The sequence below is a fragment of the Trachypithecus francoisi genome, unplaced genomic scaffold, assembly GCF_009764315.1.
Source record: "Trachypithecus francoisi isolate TF-2019V2 unplaced genomic scaffold, Tfra_2.0 Lachesis_group12, whole genome shotgun sequence".
Lineage (NCBI taxonomy): Eukaryota > Metazoa > Chordata > Mammalia > Primates > Cercopithecidae > Trachypithecus > Trachypithecus francoisi.
Window position 1 is genome coordinate 1,368,764 of NW_022681457.1, and position 17,722 is coordinate 1,386,485.

General features: G+C 51.3%; 1 protein-coding gene across 4 annotated transcripts in view; it reads right to left on the reverse strand.

Moving 5' to 3' along the window:
* Nucleotides 1–4,734: 4,734 nt before the first annotated feature.
* The window catches only part of NOVA2 (NOVA alternative splicing regulator 2), a 43,157-nt gene continuing 30,169 nt past the window's right edge, over nt 4,735–17,722 (reverse strand). For all 4 annotated transcript variants that reach the window (XM_033223739.1, XM_033223740.1, XM_033223742.1 and 1 more), the window contains one exon: nt 4,735–11,940. In XM_033223739.1, the coding sequence (XP_033079630.1) occupies nt 10,858–11,940 (1,083 nt within the window). In that variant the 3' untranslated portion in view covers nt 4,735–10,857. The remainder of the gene's footprint in view (nt 11,941–17,722) is intronic.

Genomic DNA, 17,722 nt, shown 5'->3' on the forward strand with positions numbered 1-17,722 from the left:
GGGGAGCTTGAGGGACATAGTAGAGAAACTAGGGGCATAGAGAGGGAGGGATCCAGGGACTGAGAGAGGGGACAGAGGGGAGACAGAGGTGGGGGACAGAGGGACAGAGGAGGGGGACAGGAGAAAAGAGAGGGAGGATGAATAGAGAGAGGGATGGGGAGACAGAGGGACAGAGTGGGGGGCAGAGGGACAGAAGGAGGGAGCATGGAGGAACAGAGAGAGGGGACAGAGGGATGGTGGGCACAGAGGGACAGAGGGGTGACAGAAGGGCAGAGAGGAAAGGGATACAGGAGTTACGGGCAGTAAGTTGGGCATGCCCCAGTTGGGATTCCAGATGGTGGACACCCTGGCTCCTTTAACCAGTTCTTTTGGCTTTTTTTTTTGTTGCCCCCGAGATTTCTTTTTGTTTTCTTCCACCTAAGGTTGCCAGATAAAATACAGGATGCCCACTTTCATTTGAATTTTAGATAAGCAACAATTCATATTGTAGCATACTTATCGCCCAAATATTGCATGGGACATTTTTACACTTTTTTTTTTTTTTTTGAGATAGAGTTTCACTCTGTCACCCAGGCTGGGGTGATGTGGTGCGATCTCGGCTCACTGCGACCTCTGCTTCCTGGGTTCAAACGATTCTCCTGCCTCAGCCTCCCGAGTAGCTGGAACTACAGGCATGAGACACTACACCTGGCTAATTTTTGTATTTTTAGTAGAGATGGGGGTTTCACCATGTTGGCCAGGCTGGTCTCAACTCCTGACCTCAGGTGATCTGCCCACCTCGGCCTCCCAAATTGCTGGTTATAGGTGTGAGCCACTGCGCCTGGCCTAAAAACTTCTTCTTTTAATCTGAAATTCAAACACCACTGGACACACAGTATTTTTATTTGCTAAACCTTGGCAACCTTATCTCCATCACTTTCCAGTTTCTGCTTCTTATTTTCTGTTTGTGTGTGTCTGCCTCTCCCTCTCTTCTAGTCCATCTCCACCTTCTCTATTCTCCTTCGTCTGTTTTTTATTTTTGTGTGAGACAGGGTCTTCCTCTGTTACCCAGGCTGGAGTGCAGTAGTGTGATCTCACTGCAATCTCTGCCTCCAGGGATCAAGCGATCCTGCCACCTCAGCCTCCCAAGGAGCTGGGACTACAGGCATGTGCCACCACACCTGGCTAACTTTTGTGTTTTTTGTAGAAACGGGGTTTTGTCATGTTGCCCAGGCTGGCCTCAAATTCCTGGGCTCACGAGATTCTCCCACCTCTGCCTCCCAAAGTGCTGGGATTACAGGCATGAGCCACCGCGCCTGGCCTCCCCTTCCTCTCTTAATGACCTGGCCCTTCTGATGCGTAGAGGCCTCTCTTGAGACACCCCCACCAGGTCCCTGCCTAGGCTCCTTCCTCCCTCCTTCCCCCTTCCCAGCCCTCTTTCTAGGGCTGTCTCTCTGCTCCAGGCAACTTCTCTGTCTTCTTTCTTCATCTCTCTTCTCACTCAGATCCCCCACCTTTGCAAATCTCTCTACACCCCATTCACCCCCGCTCGGAGAAGAAGGTTTGGGGGCTTTGAGGGAGCTAGGAATCTCCCATTACTCACCTTCATCCTGACTTCATCTCCTTTCCTTTCCATTTCCTGGGCCAGAGAGGTCATGAGGGTTTTCCAAAGCCACACAGCAGAACAGAAACACCCGCCCTCTCCCTCCAAATCCTTTCCAACTTCCTAGCTTCTTGGTGGAAAATTCCTTTACTCTTCCTGAAAACAGTCTGGCTTGGCAATGTTTGAGGGTCACAGGCCAGTACCAGAGACACCTGTGGCTCGTGGGATGGTAGACTTTTGGACACCTACTACGTGCTGAGAGTGAGGGATATGGCCTGTGGGCTGTAAATACAAGAACAGTGATGTGTCCTGGGCATCACCATATCCCTAGGCCCAGAACACAGTAGGTGTTCAATAAATACCTGTTGAATGAATGAATGAATGAATGAGTGGATGGACACACCTCCAGCAGTTGGAGCCTCATCTGCAGGTCTGCCCTCGTTCTCTTCATCCCTATGGCTCTTGCTTACTTTATCCTAGCCTGAGTCCCCCTTCTCCTTCCATCCCCCTCTGTTGGGCTTGTCCTTCTCTGGAGTCCTGTTTTATTGTTATTTTTATCAGCTGGAGGGGGTCTCTGGTGACTACAATGTGCTGAGCATTTTCTCTTTGTGAGATACTGAAGGGGTGAGTCACATGTAGAATCCTTCTGGAATATTCCAGAAGGCAAATACAGCTTTCTAGGGCGTTTCCAGATGTGGAGATTGGGAGCCAGGGAAAGGAAGCGAAGTGCCTTGGGTCACATCAGAATCCAAGCATCTGGCCTCACCCCACCCAGCCTCCTCGGTCTTGGTCTCTTTTGTTTCTCTGTCATCTGCCAAGCTGCATCTCTGGTACCTCCAAAATGTAAGGCAATTACTTATCTTTTTTTTTTTTTTTTGAGGCAGGGTCTTGCTCTGTTGCCTAGCCTGGAGTGCAGTGGTGCAATCACAGCTCACTGCAGCCTTGACCTCTCAGGCTTAAGTGATCCTCCTGCCTCAGCCTCCCGAGTAGCTGGGACTATAGGCATGTACCACCACACCTGGTTAATTTTTAAGTTTTTTGAGACAGAGTCTCAAACTCCTGGGCTCAAGTGATTCTCCTGGCTCAAGCGATTCTCCTGCCATGGCTTCCCAAAGTGCTGGGATTACAGGTGTGAGCCACCATGTCTGGCCAGGCTTTTTTTTTTTTTTTGAGATGGAGTCTCGCTCTGTCGCCCAAGCTGGTGTGCAGTGGTGCATTCTTGGCTCACTGCAGTCTCTGCTTCCCGGGTTCCAGTGATTCTCCTGCCTCAGGGTTCTGAGTAGCTGGGATTACAGCTGCCTGCCACCATGTCCAGCTAGTTTTTGTATTTTTTTTTTTTTTTTGAGGCGGAGTCTCGCTCTGTCGCCCAGGCTGGAGTGCAGTGGCTGGATCTCGGCTCACTGCAAGCTCCGCCTCCCGGGTTTACGCCATTCTCGTGCCTCAGCCTCCCGAGTAGCTGGGACTACAGGCGCCCACGACCTTGCCCGGCTAGTTTTTTGTATTTTTCAGTTGAGACGGGGTTTCACTGGGTTAGCCAGGATGGTCTGGATCTCCTGACCTCGTGATCCGCCCGTCTCGGCCTCCCAAAGTGCTGGGATTACAGGCTTGAGCCACCGCGCCCGGCCTAGTTTTTGTATTTTTAGTAGAGACATGGTTTCACCGCATTGGCTAGGCTAGTCTCGAACTCCTGACCTCATGATCTGCCCGCCTCAGCCTTCCATAGTGCTGGGATTACAGGTGTGAGCCACTGCACCCGGCCAGGCTAGTAATTTTTAAATATTTGCTCAGGGGCTGCAAACATCCAGAACCTAGGCATGTGACATAAATGAGCAGTGCAGGTCAGGAAGGGGCTAAGCCTCTCTGCCCTGGGTGAGTGGCAGTGGCTGCCCCAGGCCAGCCCATTGTGGGCAGGTGGCAATTGCAATCAAAGCTATCACATGGCATTTCTCAAGAGGGTCTTGAAACCCACGTTTTCAGAAGTCTCCCAATGTTTAAATGCTGGCAACAATCCCACCAAACACTGTTCGGGTCAAATGAAATTATGGGTACTGCACCTGCCTGTTGGCTGATGGTTTGCAACCTCTGAATTCATTTTAGTCCCATGTGTCAGGTTTTGTGTTAAGAAGAATTTCCCAATTCCAGTAGACTGTATGCTCCAAAAAGCCAGAGATACCCTGCATCTCTTTTGTTCATTACTTTATCTTCAGCACCTAGAACAGTGCCTTATGCATCATAGGTATTCAGTAATCATTTTAAAAAAGTGAATAGTGTATTGATCCAAGCATAAGCCATATGATGTAGAAATAACAATTTTAAAAAATCCCCATTTTACAGATGGGGACATGAAGGCTCAGAGGAACAAAGGACTGAGGGTAACACAGCAGCACTGGGATCTAAACCCGTAGCTCACCTGACTCGAAAACCTCGACCTTGGCCTGTCCTGATTCTACCTGGCGTTGTGTATTTGCAGGGCTGTGTGTGGAGATGTGTGTCCAAGAGCCTGTCTGTGGGACTGTGGCTCTGTGTATGTGTGTGGTGGTGGTGTCGGTCCTCCTGACTGGACACTGAGGCCCTGGAAGCTAATTTTTTTTTTTTTTTGAGACAGTCTTGCTTTGTTGCCCAGGCTGGAGTGCAATGGTGCGATCTTGGCTCACTGCAACTTCTGCCTCCCAGGTTCAAGCAATTCTCCTGCCTCGGCCTCCCAAGTAGCTGGGACTACAGGCACGTGCCACCATGCCTAGCTAATTTTTTTGTATTTTAGTAGATACTGGGTTTCACCATGTTGGCCAGGCTGGTCTCGAACTCCTGAGCTCCGGTGATCTGCCCACCTCGGCCTCCCAAAGTGCTGGGATTACAGGCGTGAGCCACCGCGCCTGGCCCCTGGAAGCTAAACTTGAGCACCTGCTTCTCTCAAGCACAGTTGCTCTGGATGCTCACACTGTCCAGAGACAATAGTCCTCCCTCCCCAGCTCCCCCATCTGGGACCATCCTCAGGGGTCCCCCCACCCTCTTCCCCTAAATGCCCAGAGCCCTGGGGGAAAGGGGGAAAGAATTTAGGATGAGGGTGGAGGTGCAGGGAGGAGGGAGAGGGAAGGGGATGGGTTAAGAAGGAGTGTGTGATGTCAAGCAAAAAAGACAACATTAGACACAGATGCTGAGATGGCGTTTATCGCGGCAAAAAAAGGTGAAGTCGCCGAGGGGGAAGGGGTGGGGAAAGGGGGTGTGGTGGGGTCTGGGGTGGGGGCCATGGAAGCTAATACATGGTGCACTAGGTCACACAACGGACACTGGGGGTGGGTGAGTGGGTGGGGAGGGCGTGGCCCAGGCATGGCAATGTGGGGAGTGGGAGGAGACGGCAGTGCGCCCCAGCCAGGAGCTTCTGGAGGTGGTGGGGAGGAGGCGGGCGGCGTCTCTGGTCGCAGAGGATGGAAGGAATCAGTTAGAGGGGGTTGAATGGAGGCACTGGAGGCATGGCCACATTCCAAGAAATGGAATGAAGGAGTGGGACAGCAGGCAGGGGGCCAGCCTGGGGCCTGGGCCTTTTAATCTAAGGACTGGGGAGAACCAAGGGGACCTCAGAGGTCCTCCAGTCCTCTCCATCTTCCAAGAGGGAGAACAAGCCTGGAGAGGAGGCTACCTTAAGGTCCTAAGAAGGATTTAGCAATCGGTTCTCCAAAGATGGCCCTACAGCCTCCCTTGCCCCCCATTCTTCTCCTACCCTGTCTCCAACAGAGAAGGGGGAAGAGAGGTTCTGGCTTCTCTGACTCCACCGTTATCTCACGGAGGCTCCTCAGGGAAATTGGAGGATGAATCCATTTCACAGAAGGGGAAAACGGAGGCATCCTGCCAGACTACATCTTTCCACACCTCTCCCACCTCCCTGTCGGGGAATTTATGCACCCCATCCCTCTAGAGTAATACTGATAGCTTGAAATCCTTAGCGATGGGGGCAGGTGAGAGGACACACCTTAAGATTCTCCCAATCGACCTGGGATGTGGGTCATGCCTCCAGTGCCTGAGATGCCAACATAAAGAAAAAAAAATGACTCCCCACGTCCCCTGGCTCAAACCCAGTACAAAAGTGACTATTTACAATGAAGGCGTGGGGAGTGTGTGGGGGGCACAGGAAGGAGGGGGTCAGAGTGAGCACTCCATTTGAGGGAGGCCACGCCCCTGGACCCGCCTTTTAAAGGGACAAAGCCAAACAGCATAGATATTTATAGAGGATCTCAATCCCCAGGGTGGGGCAGACCTAGGGGTGAGGGATGGGGGTGGGGCATGGGATGGGGTGCGGGTGGGGAGGCATGGGTGGTGGGAGGAAATGGAGGAAAGGTAGCAACTGCCCCTAGCCTCCCCCCTCCCCGCTGCTGGACACACAGTTTTCCGTGGGATGAACACAGAAAGGGTTAATCAAAAAGAGTTCGATGAGCGAGTCTGACGGTCGAGTGGGGCGGGCTGGAGCAATGAGGCCGCAGGTCCCGGTGGCCGGTGGTGATGGAGTCACTTAGAAGATGAGAGGTTGGTGGTTTTGGGGGGAAAGGTGGGGTAGGGAAAGGGGTGGGGGAGGGGGGTTTAGGCAGTCCCCCCCAGTTATCTCTGGGAGACAAGTGTCCTGGACTGGTTGAGAAGGGATTAAAAACCAGCAGCCTTCACCACCATGAGCCCGCAGATTCTTTTCCCATTTCCCTCCCTGCCACCCAGCAATCTCCAATGCAACTTGAAGGGGACACTAAGACGGACCATACACACCAGCAGCAGCGCCCAGAGAGAAGCCCTCTCCAACCACAGCGTGGAGACAGCTGACCACAGTGCAAAGGGATCACGATAGCAGGGCTGGGTGTTGTCACCCCAGCTAACCAGCGTCCCTGGCCCACCTGTGCCCCAACTTGGGTATCGCGATCCTGTTCTCCCCATCGTGACATCCAGTTCAGGCTTTCAAGACAGCCAGTCCGAGTTCCAGACGGCGGGGGCAGGTGCCATCGAAGGCCTGGCTGGCTGTCCCGACAGGCGTGCACTCAGTCAGCAGCCTGGACGCCCCAACTGCCATCCTCATCGCCACTCTTGTTAATACTTTTGCCACTGCACAGTCTATCACAGCCTCTAATCCCGGTCCTGAAACAGCAATCATCCATTCGGGGGGACTCGTCTCATTTTCCAAACAATTGGCCACCAATCAAAACCAAGTAAGAAGGAGGATGTGGGATGGAGGAACAGGGAGGAGAAACAGAACGAGGGAATATTGAAGGATTTGGTGGTCCAGAGGAGAGAGGAAATACAACTTGGAGATAAGCGGCACCCTACTTGTCCAAGTAGAGGTCCCCAACCATCTATAGGTCGGCTTTTATCAAGATCCACTTGGGGTACCCATAATTCCCACCTACAAGTCCAGGGTAGGTGTTAGGGCTGATAGAAATGGCAAAGCCATTGCCTTCTGATCACCACCCTAATAATTATTGCAGTGAAGCCTCCTTGCCCAGGTAGAGATGGCTGGGACAGGGCAGAAGAAGTTGGCTGGGCAGGTTGGCTCAGAGCCCCCTGAGATGGGGGATGTCGGAGGTTAATTTGGCACACTGAACCCCCTCTTCTCATAGGTGCTTTGAGGTCTTTCTCTTGAATCCAGTTGGTACCGCCCCTTGGGCTAGTAGAGGAGGAGTTGAGCTTGTCTCCTTCTCCCCGGTTTCCATAGATTTGCCAGGAAGTTGGCAAGTGGGATTCTCCTTGGCTGGTGGAATTTGGGGGGATCCAAAAGGATAGGGGTAAGCTGAAAAGGAGAGCTTTTTTCTGTCTTTTTTTTTTTTTTTCTTACAAAGATTCTAAGAAAAACTCAGGGCGGGAGGGCTTTGGAAGGGGGACCCAATTTAGCTCCATGTCCACACTTTTTCAATGCCTCTTAGGGACCTCCTCAAAGAGAAATGGTCCAATTTCCTCCCCTCTATCCAAGGTCCTCTCCCCACAGAGCGGCTCAGTTCCAAGGAAGTTTGGCACTTTTTTTTTTTTTTTTTTTTTTAAATGGGGAAATTGGGGAGAGAGAGTTGAGACATTTGAGGAGAGGAGGAAGACAGACAGAGACTAAGATAGAGACAGGACAGAAAACAATGGGAACCACACAGAAGAAAAAAAAAAGAAAGTCATAGGGAGCCAGACAAAGAAAGGGGGGAAGACACTTGGAGAAAGTATGGGAAGCTAGAGGGCAAATGAGAAGGACTCGGGAGACAATTCAATGCAGCAAACACTTATTAAGCACCTACTTGGTGCTGAAGAGAAAGGTGCAAGGAGGCCACTCAGAGACTCTGAGATCGGATTGGCTAATAGGGAGACAGGGAAAAAAAAAGAGGTGATGGGTTTTTCAATAATCCCCATCCCTGGCCCCACAGCTGTGTCCCCTCTGGACAAACTGCAGCACAAAAGATTGAGGTCAGATTGCAGAAGAGACTTTCAAGAGATGGCAAAGATGGTAGAGTGAGTTTCCCAGGGTAAGATGGGGAAAGGTGTGTGGCTCTCCACTCACCAACATGGTGAGCGAACTAGCTCACTGAGCTAGCAAACTATACCTTTCAGATCGCCCTGGCTGGCTGGGTAGGGGGTCCCCAAGAAATACGAATAGGGAGGGGTTGTTACACAGACACTCCAAGCAAGCACTTTTCAGGAGGCCCAGCCTCCAGAGATGTGTCTGTGTGAGAGGAGTCCTGGACCCGGCTGATTGGGACCCAGACTCCAGTGAATGGGTTTGTAGAAAGTGGCTGCCAAGCAGAGGATGCAAATGATATGCAAATGAGCCCATTCAGATCCCACCTCCCCACTCCCAGACCTTACTTCACCTCTCCCTGGCTCCTTCCCCTCCTCATAGGGGCCTGGGGGGTTGTAGAGGGATATTCCAGCTAGATACTGTAATACTCGCGTGCGGGTAGAGATACTGTAAAATACTGTAAGGTCTTTTGAGAGGTGGAGGGGAGCAATGCCACCCCCACCTCTAACCCCAAGAGCCCCCAACGGTAGTAGAAGATATGTACAAAGTTACATCAAGAATTGTTTTGGCACTCAGATCTCCATCTGGGTTCAGTCTGGAGATTAGGGGTGGGGCAACAACAATGGGAAGTGGGGGATGGGGAGGGGGAAGTGGGGCCTGCCCCCCACCCTGGAGATGACAAGGGCATGGAAAAAGTCACCCCAGTGCCCAAGTTACAGTCACCCCATCCCATTGGGTGGAAGGGCCGGGGTGGGAAATTCAGTGCAAGGTACCTCGAAGGCTATTGCTTTCTAGGGATTTTCACATTTTGATTTGGGGGTGGCTCTCTAGCAAGGGAGAGGGATCTCCTAGGCTTTAGGGGCAGGAATTGTCTCTGTGGCTTTTCTTCCCTCCTTTTTTAGGAGAGAGACAAGGAGGCTGGATTTCCCCCAAAGCCATAGAGAGGAGAAGGGTCTGGAAGACCTAGGAGGGGGACAAATGGGGGAGAGGGTGGGCATGGGGCGCCCCTCCCCGAGAGATGCTGATGATGGAACCAGGGCACTGGGCGTCCTGCTTTGGGTTGGAGAAAGTGGAGGTGGTCTCCAAGGAGGAGGGGGAGATGGGTGGGGGTAGAGGGAGGTCTTAGCTATCCTAGTTTATAGGGTTGTCAGGCCCTGAAATCTCAGTCTGCCAACAGGTCCTCAGAGCTGACCACAGCCATAGCACTCAGGGAGCCACTCCCAAACCAACTCTCAAGGCCGCCTGGCTTGTCAGACTCCATCAGAACATTCTAGTTCTCCAGAGCCCCTGGTGAGCACACCAAAACATTCTGATCCATCAGACATCACCAAAGTATGCCAGCTTGCTGGAAGCCACCAAACCAATCTAACCTATCAGATCACACAAAGCATTCTGGTCCAAGGGACCCTTCCATGGCTCACTGAACTCTACACCGGGCCACACTGGCCTGACAGAGCCACCACACATTTGGCTCACCCGATTCAACGAAACAAAGCCACGCAGACACAGGCATGCACACAAAAGGCAGGGGTGGGAAGGGAGGTCTTTAACAGTAGTTTGCACTAGGTCCATCTCCCACCCCTCCCTCCAAGGCGAGTTCGCAGACTTGATGTGTTTGAATGGAGATGACCCTGACAATATTGGGTTTTTTTCCCTTAGAGTTCTCCAGATTGGATCCAAGTCCCGTGCCTTATTCTCTTCCTAGGAAGACCCCCAGGCCAACACCCACCAAAGAAGGGTGTGGAGGGAGAAGGCAGGTCAGAGACTGGTCACTGTCCAATACAGGAATTACATGCTTCAGTCTAATGACATCACAGGAAGTGACCTCTAGGCACTTCTTCCCATGATATCACCGAAGTGACCTTCAAGGAAGAACTCATTGAGACATCACAGGAAGTATCTGCTCTCTTATGTTCACAGGAAGTAACCTCTGGGGAACTGCTTCCTGTGACATCATAAGAAGCGCCCAGAAGCACCCCAGAAAGTACTCAGTGACATCACAACAGAGACCCTCATTGCCATTACTCTAAACCATCACAGATACCACACCAAGTTGATCCAGCCTCTTGCGAGTCTTGCCCACAGGACTGGCCCAATCCCAGAGCTGGCATCCTTCCCAGCAGCACCGTCCCTGCCCCCCATACAACCTGACAACAAAAGAGTGAACATTCCCACCTAGAGGGACAATTCCAGTGGGAGGAGAGTAGCTGAGAAGATCTGGGAACTCTGGGGTCCCTGCTCCAAATGCCCCATTTCAGCTCAGACGCCTCTGCTACCTCTACTCCCATGACTTCCCTCAGATCTAGAACTGAAAGCAGAGAGGTGGGGTATTGTGTTTTGGGGAGGCCCCTCATTCTGGATGACCCAGAGGCTCCCTCCCCTCCTCCCATATGGAAACAAAAACTTATAAAGGGGGAAAAATCCTTACCAAAAAAAGAAAAAAAAAAAAAAGGAGGGAAAGAAAGAGAAAATAACGCTTTGTTTTCTATTAAAATCAACAAAATGCAATATATACAGATATCACACAGACCTGGGCCCTGGGACAGGAAGGGTCAGGCCCAGCCAAGCACAGGGAGGGAGGAAAGAGGGGTCAGTTCTGGGCTGGGGAGGGGGCTTCTGAGCCCCCTTCCCAACCTTCACTCAATCCTGCCTATGACTACCAGAAGGGGAGGGTGCAGTCGGGCCTACCCCAGCCCCATCCCAAGAGGAGCAGGACTACACCAAGCTGAGGTCAGGAGTTGGGGGGAGGAGGAGAGGGAGGAGGAGGAGATGGGAGGAGAGAGAAGGGTGGGAGCACACACCACAGGCCTCATCCCACTTTCTGGGGGTTTGAGGCCCTCACTCCCTGCTCGTAGGTGACCCGCTGACTGATGAGGTATTGAGCGGCTTGCGTGGCCGCGGGGCTGCCCGTGATGGTGACCCGCCGGTTCCGCGTGCCTGGCAGGAACTCGCCCTTCTTGGAGATCTGGATGCGAGCGCCCGTGAGCTCCTGGTACTCCACCAACGTCTTGCCCCCCTTCCCCAGGATGGCTCCCACCAGGTTCTCAGGCACCGCAATCTCCACCAGCTCCTTGGCACTCTCAGCTGCCAGCTTCTCCGCTGTCAGGAAGCCCCCGGCCGCCCCGGCCGCGGCTGCAGCGGCCACCAGCGGACCGCCCCCTCCGCCCGCCCCGCCACCGGCCCCGGCCCCGAGGTAGCCGTTGGCGGCTGCGGCCAACGCAAAGGACCCCAGGGCTCCGGGAGGCGGGGGCGGCGGCGGGGCGGCCCCTCCAGCTGGCCCGGCCCCGGCCTCGCCCGCGTAGGATGCCAGGAGGTTGGCGGCGGCGGCGGCTGCGGGGTTGGCCCCGGCGGCCACAGCAGCCAGGACGCCGGAGGCTGCGGCCGAGTTGAGGCCCAGGCCCAGGGAGTTGGTGTTGTAGCCGTAACTGGCCAGCGTGTTAAGCGCCGTGCTGATGGCCAGCAGGTCGGTGCCTGAGAAGGCGGGCAGCGCGGCGGGAAAGGCCCCCACGCCAGCCAGCCCGGCGGGGCCCAACAGGCCGGAGGCAGCGGCGGCCGACGCTGCGGCCGCGGCTGGCAGCACATCCGCGGGGCTGGCGTACGGAGAGCCGGTGGGGTTGGAGTTGGCCACGGGGCCTGCCACATTGGCGTAGCTGATGTTGAGGCAGCTGCTGCTCTGGGGGTCTTCTTGTACCTTCTGCACAATGGCGCTCACAGCCTTGTGCACCTGCTCGGGCTCGCCGCTGACCGTCACCACGCGCTCCTGCAGGTTGATGCCCTCTGGCTTCTGGGACAGCTGCACCCATGCTCCTGACTGTTCCATCACGGCTTTCACCGTGGCGCCCCCCTTGCCGATGATCAGGCCCGCCGTGCTGTTGGGGACGATCAGCTTGGCCTGCGTGGGGAGCAAAAGAGAGGGTCTTTAATTTTATTTTTTAAAATTAAATTAAATTAGGCCGGGCGCGGTGGCTCACGCCTGTAATCCCAGCACTTTGGGAGGCGGAGGCGGGAAGATCACGAGGTCACGAGATTGAGACCACGGTGAAACCCTGTCTCTACTAAAAATACAAAAAATTAACTGGGCGTGATGGCGGGCGCCTGTAGTCCCAGCTACTCGGGAGGCTAAGGCCGGAGAATGGCGTGAACCCGGGAAGCTGAGGTTGCAGTGAGCTGAGATCAGGTCACTGCACTCCAGCCTGGGTGACAGAGCGAGACTTCGTAAAAAAAAAAAAAAAAAATTAAATTAAATTAAATTAGGCCGGGCGCGGTGGCTCACGCCTGTAATCCCAGCACTTTGGGAGGCGGAGGCGGGAAGATCACGAGGTCACGAGATTGAGACCACGGTGAAACCCTGTCTCTACTAAAAATACAAAAAATTAACTGGGCGTGATGGCGGGCGCCTGTAGTCCCAGCTACTCGGGAGGCTAAGGCCGGAGAATGGCGTGAACCCGGGAAGCTGAGGTTGCAGTGAGCTGAGATCAGGTCACTGCACTCCAGCCTGGGTGACAGAGCGAGACTTCGTAAAAAAAAAAAAAAAAAAAATAATTAAATTAAATTAGGCCGGGCACGGTGGCTCTCGCCTGTAATCCCAGCACTTTGCGGGACTGAGGCAGGCAGATCACTTGAGGTCAGGAGTTGCAAACTAGCCTGGCTAACACGGTGAAACTCCGTCTCTATAAAAATCCAAAAGTTAGTCAGCTGTATGTTAGAACATGCCTGTAATCCCAGCTACTCAGGAGGCTGACGTAGGAGAATTGCTTGAACCCAGGAGGTGGAGGATGCAGTGAGCTGAGCTCGGGCCATTGCACTCCAGCCTGGGTGACAGAGGGAGACCCTGTCTCAAAATAAAATAAAATAAAATAAAATTATATATATATATATATATATATTATATATATGTAGAGACGGGGCCTTGCTATGTTGCCCAGGCTGGTCTTGAACTCCTGACCGCAAGTGATCCTCCTGCCTTAGCCTCCTAAAGTGTTGGGATTACAGATCTGAGCCACCAAGCTGGCGAAGGGAGGGTCTTTACAGTGGCTGGAGACTGCGAAGTCTCAGGTCATTCCCTACCTCTCCTCTCCAGCGTCCAAAATCAGGCCCAGCATGGCCTTTTGATATGCACCAGTATGGTCCAACTGGTTGTTAAAAATATTGAAATATTTCAGGTCAGGTGCAACAGCTCAGGCCTGTAATCCCAGCACTTTGACAGGCTCAGGTGGGAGGATCACTCCTGAGCCCAGGAGTTTGAGACCAGCCTCGGCAACATAGCAAGACCTTGCCTCTAACATATTTTTTTTAAAAACTGAAATATATCCACAACAGTTGGTTATTGAATAGCCAGTATTCGAGGTCCCCTCAGTAGCCCCTCAACCACCCTGTCCCATGTACCTGGGACTCTTGGTGCCTCCTCTGTGTCCGGCATCTAAAAGCTTAATGGCTGATCCAATGGGGCTTTCCAGGAGCTCACTGCAAGCTTGCACTGTGGCCCACCCATGCCTTCTAGTGTTAAGTACTCTGACTTCCAGCCCTCAAAAAGCCTTCATTAAGCCCTCACTTTACAGATGAGCCTCTCGAGGCCCAAGAGGTGAAAGGACTTGTCCTAAGGCCCCCCAGTTAGTGACGGAGCTGAAATCTAGGCTCTTGGGTTCCTGATCCATTGTGCTCCCCTAGACATGGTCTTCTCGTTTAACTCTCTGTTGTTATGGGCTGAAATTGTGTCCCCTTCAAATTCATATGTTGAAGGCGTAACTCCCAGTACTTTAGAATTTGACTATATTTGGAGAAACGGTCTTTAAAGAGGTAATTAAAGTAAAATGGGGTTATTAGGGCAGGCCCTAATTTACTGACCGGTGTCCTTATAAGCAGAGATTAGGACACAGATGCACACAGAGGGAACACTGTGTGAAGACACAGGGAGAAGAAGGTCAAGGAGAGAGGCCTCAGAAGAAACCAGTCCTACTGACAGCTTGATCTTGGGCTTCTGGCCTCCAGAATCATGAGATATAAATACCTGTGGTTTAGACCACCCAGTCTCTGGCACTTTGTTATGGCAGCTCTAGCAGACTAATCTAGTTGTCGTATCTGTAAAATGAAGATAACATGAAGGCTTTTGTCTGAGAAGGCAGACGTAAGTAGATGTCTTGGATGTCACACAATGGACCAGCAACCCAAGAACCTAGATTTCAATCTCCTTCTGACTCCTGGGAGGGGAACACTCCAGAATGAAGAAGTTGGTCATTTGAATATGGTGACCTCCCCTTTCTCAGTTGCACAGCAGCCCATCCTTCAACCAACTCATCTGTCCAAGCATCTGCAAGTCTGATCAATCTTAATTCCTGCAGAGACATTTCAAAACCAGTCATCTCCTTTTGCACCTCCGAGAGCATTTCTACACATAAATTCCTCCCTCTCAAAAATCCTTCCCATGTCCCCTTAAGCCCTAGGGGTGTCTGAGAAATTTGTGGAGGTGGCAGTTTTGGTTGTTGCAAGGACTGGGGGGAGATGTGGACTGTCAGTGGGGAGGACCACAGGTGTCTGTACTCCACAATGGAGAGTCAGTCCCTCACAAGGAAGAGCTGTCCCAGGCCCTATATGTCTACTTTTTTTTTTTTTTTGAGCCGGAGTCTCACTGTGTCATCCAGGCTGGTATATGCCATGGCACGATCTCGGCACACTGCAATCTCCACCTCCTGGGTTCAAGCGATTCTGCTGCCTCAGCCTACCTAGTAGCTGGGATTACAGGCACCCACCACCATGCCCAGCTAATTTTTTTGTTTTTTTTTTTTTGAGACGGAGTCTTGCTCTGTTGCCCAGGCTGGAGTGCAGTGGCCGGATCTCAGCTCACTGTAAACTCCGCCTCCCAGGTTGACGCCATTCTCCTGCCTCAGCCTCCGGAGTAGCTGGGACTACAGGCGCCCGCCACCTCGCCCGGCTACTTTTTTGTATTTTTAGTAGAAATGGGGTTTCACCGTGTTAGCCAGGATGGTCTGGATCTCCTGACCTCGTGATCCGCCCGTCTCGGCCTCCCAAAGTGCTGGGATTACAGGCTTGAGCCACCGCGCCCGGCCTTTTTTTGTATTTTTAGTAGAGTCAGGGTTTTACCATGCTGGCCAGGCCAGTCTCGAACTCCTGGCCTCAAGTGATCCAGCTGCCTCAGTCTCCCAAAGTGCTGGGATTACAGGCATGAGCCACCACACCCAGCCACTATATGACTACTTTTGAAGGTTCTGTTGGACATTCATGCGGATGAAGAGCCTGTTTTTAAATCTCTGAGCCCACGTCTGGGCATGGTGGCTCATGCCTGTAATCCCAGTACCTCGGGAGGCCAAGGTGGGAGGATCACTTGAGCCCAGGAGTTGTAGACCTGCGTGGGCAGCATAGCATGACCCCATCACTACAAAAAAATATTAAAAACATTAGCTGGCCTGGTGGCACATGCCTATAGTCCCAGCTACCCAGGAGGCTGAGGTGGGAAGATCACTTGAGCCTGGGGGTATAGGCTGCAGTGAGCCGTAATTGTGCCACTGTACTTCAACATGGGCAATACAGTGAGACCCTGACGCAAAAAAAAAAAAAAAAAAAAAAAAGTCTCTGAGCCCAGAACCCAACTGACACAGTGAGACCCTATCTCAAAAATAAATAAATAATTAAAATAAATAACAGAACAAAACAGAAAAAATCTCTGAGCTCAGAGCCCAACCCCATGATACATGTAAGTACAAGTACTGTTTGCATGGTTTTAAGAGCTACTGAAATTTCCAGGAATGCAACTACCAGTAAATCAAGAGTGGTTTGTGCTTTGTTTTGCTCTGCACGAGAGTTTTCATCATTTTAGAAAACCTGGCATCAGTAGCAACGGCATTTGTATTATTTAAGTCTCCAGTATTACACTCTGGATCACTTTACATTTGTAGTTGTCTCACTTAGCTATGCTTAGGTGTGAGCAGCTGCCTAATTCATTATTCCTTCCATTGTGGTCCTGACTATTTATTTACATATTAAAATTCACCTTGGCTGGGTGCAGTGACTCACACCTGTAATCCCAGCACTTTGGGAGGCTGAGGCAGGGTGAATCACTTGAGCTCAGGAGTTCAAGACCAGCCTGGGCATCATGATGAAACCCTGTCTCTAGTAAAAATACAAAAATTAGCCACGTGTGGTGGCATCTGCCTGTGGTCCCAGCTACTTGGGAGGCTGAAGTGGGAGAATCACTTGAGCCCAGGAGGTTGAGGCTGCAGTGAGCTGTGATTGTGCCACTGTACTCCAGCCTGGGCAACGGAGCAGACCGTGTCTCAAAAACAAAACAAAACAAAGCAAACAACAACAACAACAAAGAAAAAATAAAATAAAATTCACCTTGTTTTATAACAAATCACTTTCCTATTATATCTTCTTTATTTTAAAAAGTCTCATGGGATAAAATAAAACATGGTATATCCATACAATGGAATATTATTTGGCAATAAATTGAATGAACAAAGTACTGATACATGCTATAGCGTGGATGAATCTAGAAAAAAATATGCTAAGTGAAAGAAGCCAGTTACAAAAGACCACAGCTGTCCAGAATATGCAGATCCACAGAGCCAAAAAGGTAGATTAGTGGTTGCCAGGGAATGGGAGGAAGGGGATTGGGGGTAACTACCTACAGGTATAGGGTTTCTTTTGCAGTAATAGATACATTCTGGAATTAGATAGTGTTGATGGTTGACCACATACTGTATGATTCCTTTTACAGAAATGTCCAGAATAGGCAAATCTGTAGACACAGAAAATAGATTTATGGTGGCTTGGGGATAGGGAGAGGGTGAGCTGAGGTGGGGGATCCAGGGGACATAGCTAAGAGGATCAAGATTTCTTTTGGAGGCCAGGCTCAGTGGCTCATGCCTGTGATCCCAGCACTTTGGGAGGCAGAGGCCAGAGGATGGCTTGAGCCCAGGAGTTAGAGATCAGCCTGGGCAAGATGGTGAAACCCCATCTCTACAAAAAATAAAAATAAATTAGCTGGATGCAGTGGTGTGCACCTGTAGTCTCAGCTACTCAGGAGGCTAAGGGATCACTTGAACCCAGGAGTTTGAAGCTGCAGTAAGCTTTGACAGGTGCCACTACACTCCAGCCTGGGTGACAGTGCAAGACCCTGCCTCTAAAAAAAGAAGGAAAAAAAATAGGATATATTTTGAAGGCAATACAAATGTTCCAAAATGGATTGTGGTAATAGGTGTACAACTATGTGACTATAATAAAAGCCAATGAACTGTACACTTTATTTATCATGTATTTTATGTTTCCTTTTTTTAAATAGACAGAGTCTTGCTCTGATACCCAGGCTGGAGTGCAGTGGTGTGATCGGAGCTCACTGCAACCTTGTACTCCTGGGCTCAAGTGATCCTCCTGCCTCGGCCTCCTAAAGTGCTGGGATTACAGGCATGAGCTCCTATAATGGGCCTAGAGCTGTATACCTTAAATGCGTGAGTTGTATGTATGTGAATTATATCTCAGTAAAGCTGTCAAAAAGTCTTACAAGTGTAGGTATGTCTATATATGCACATATGAATATGACTAGTATTTCAGAGAGTCAAGTGGACATCACAAAATATTTGTAGGAGAAAGGCAGTGTTGCTGTGACAGAGCTCCCCATGCTCTGTTTCCTGTTGGTCTCCCTGATTTTATTTTTATTT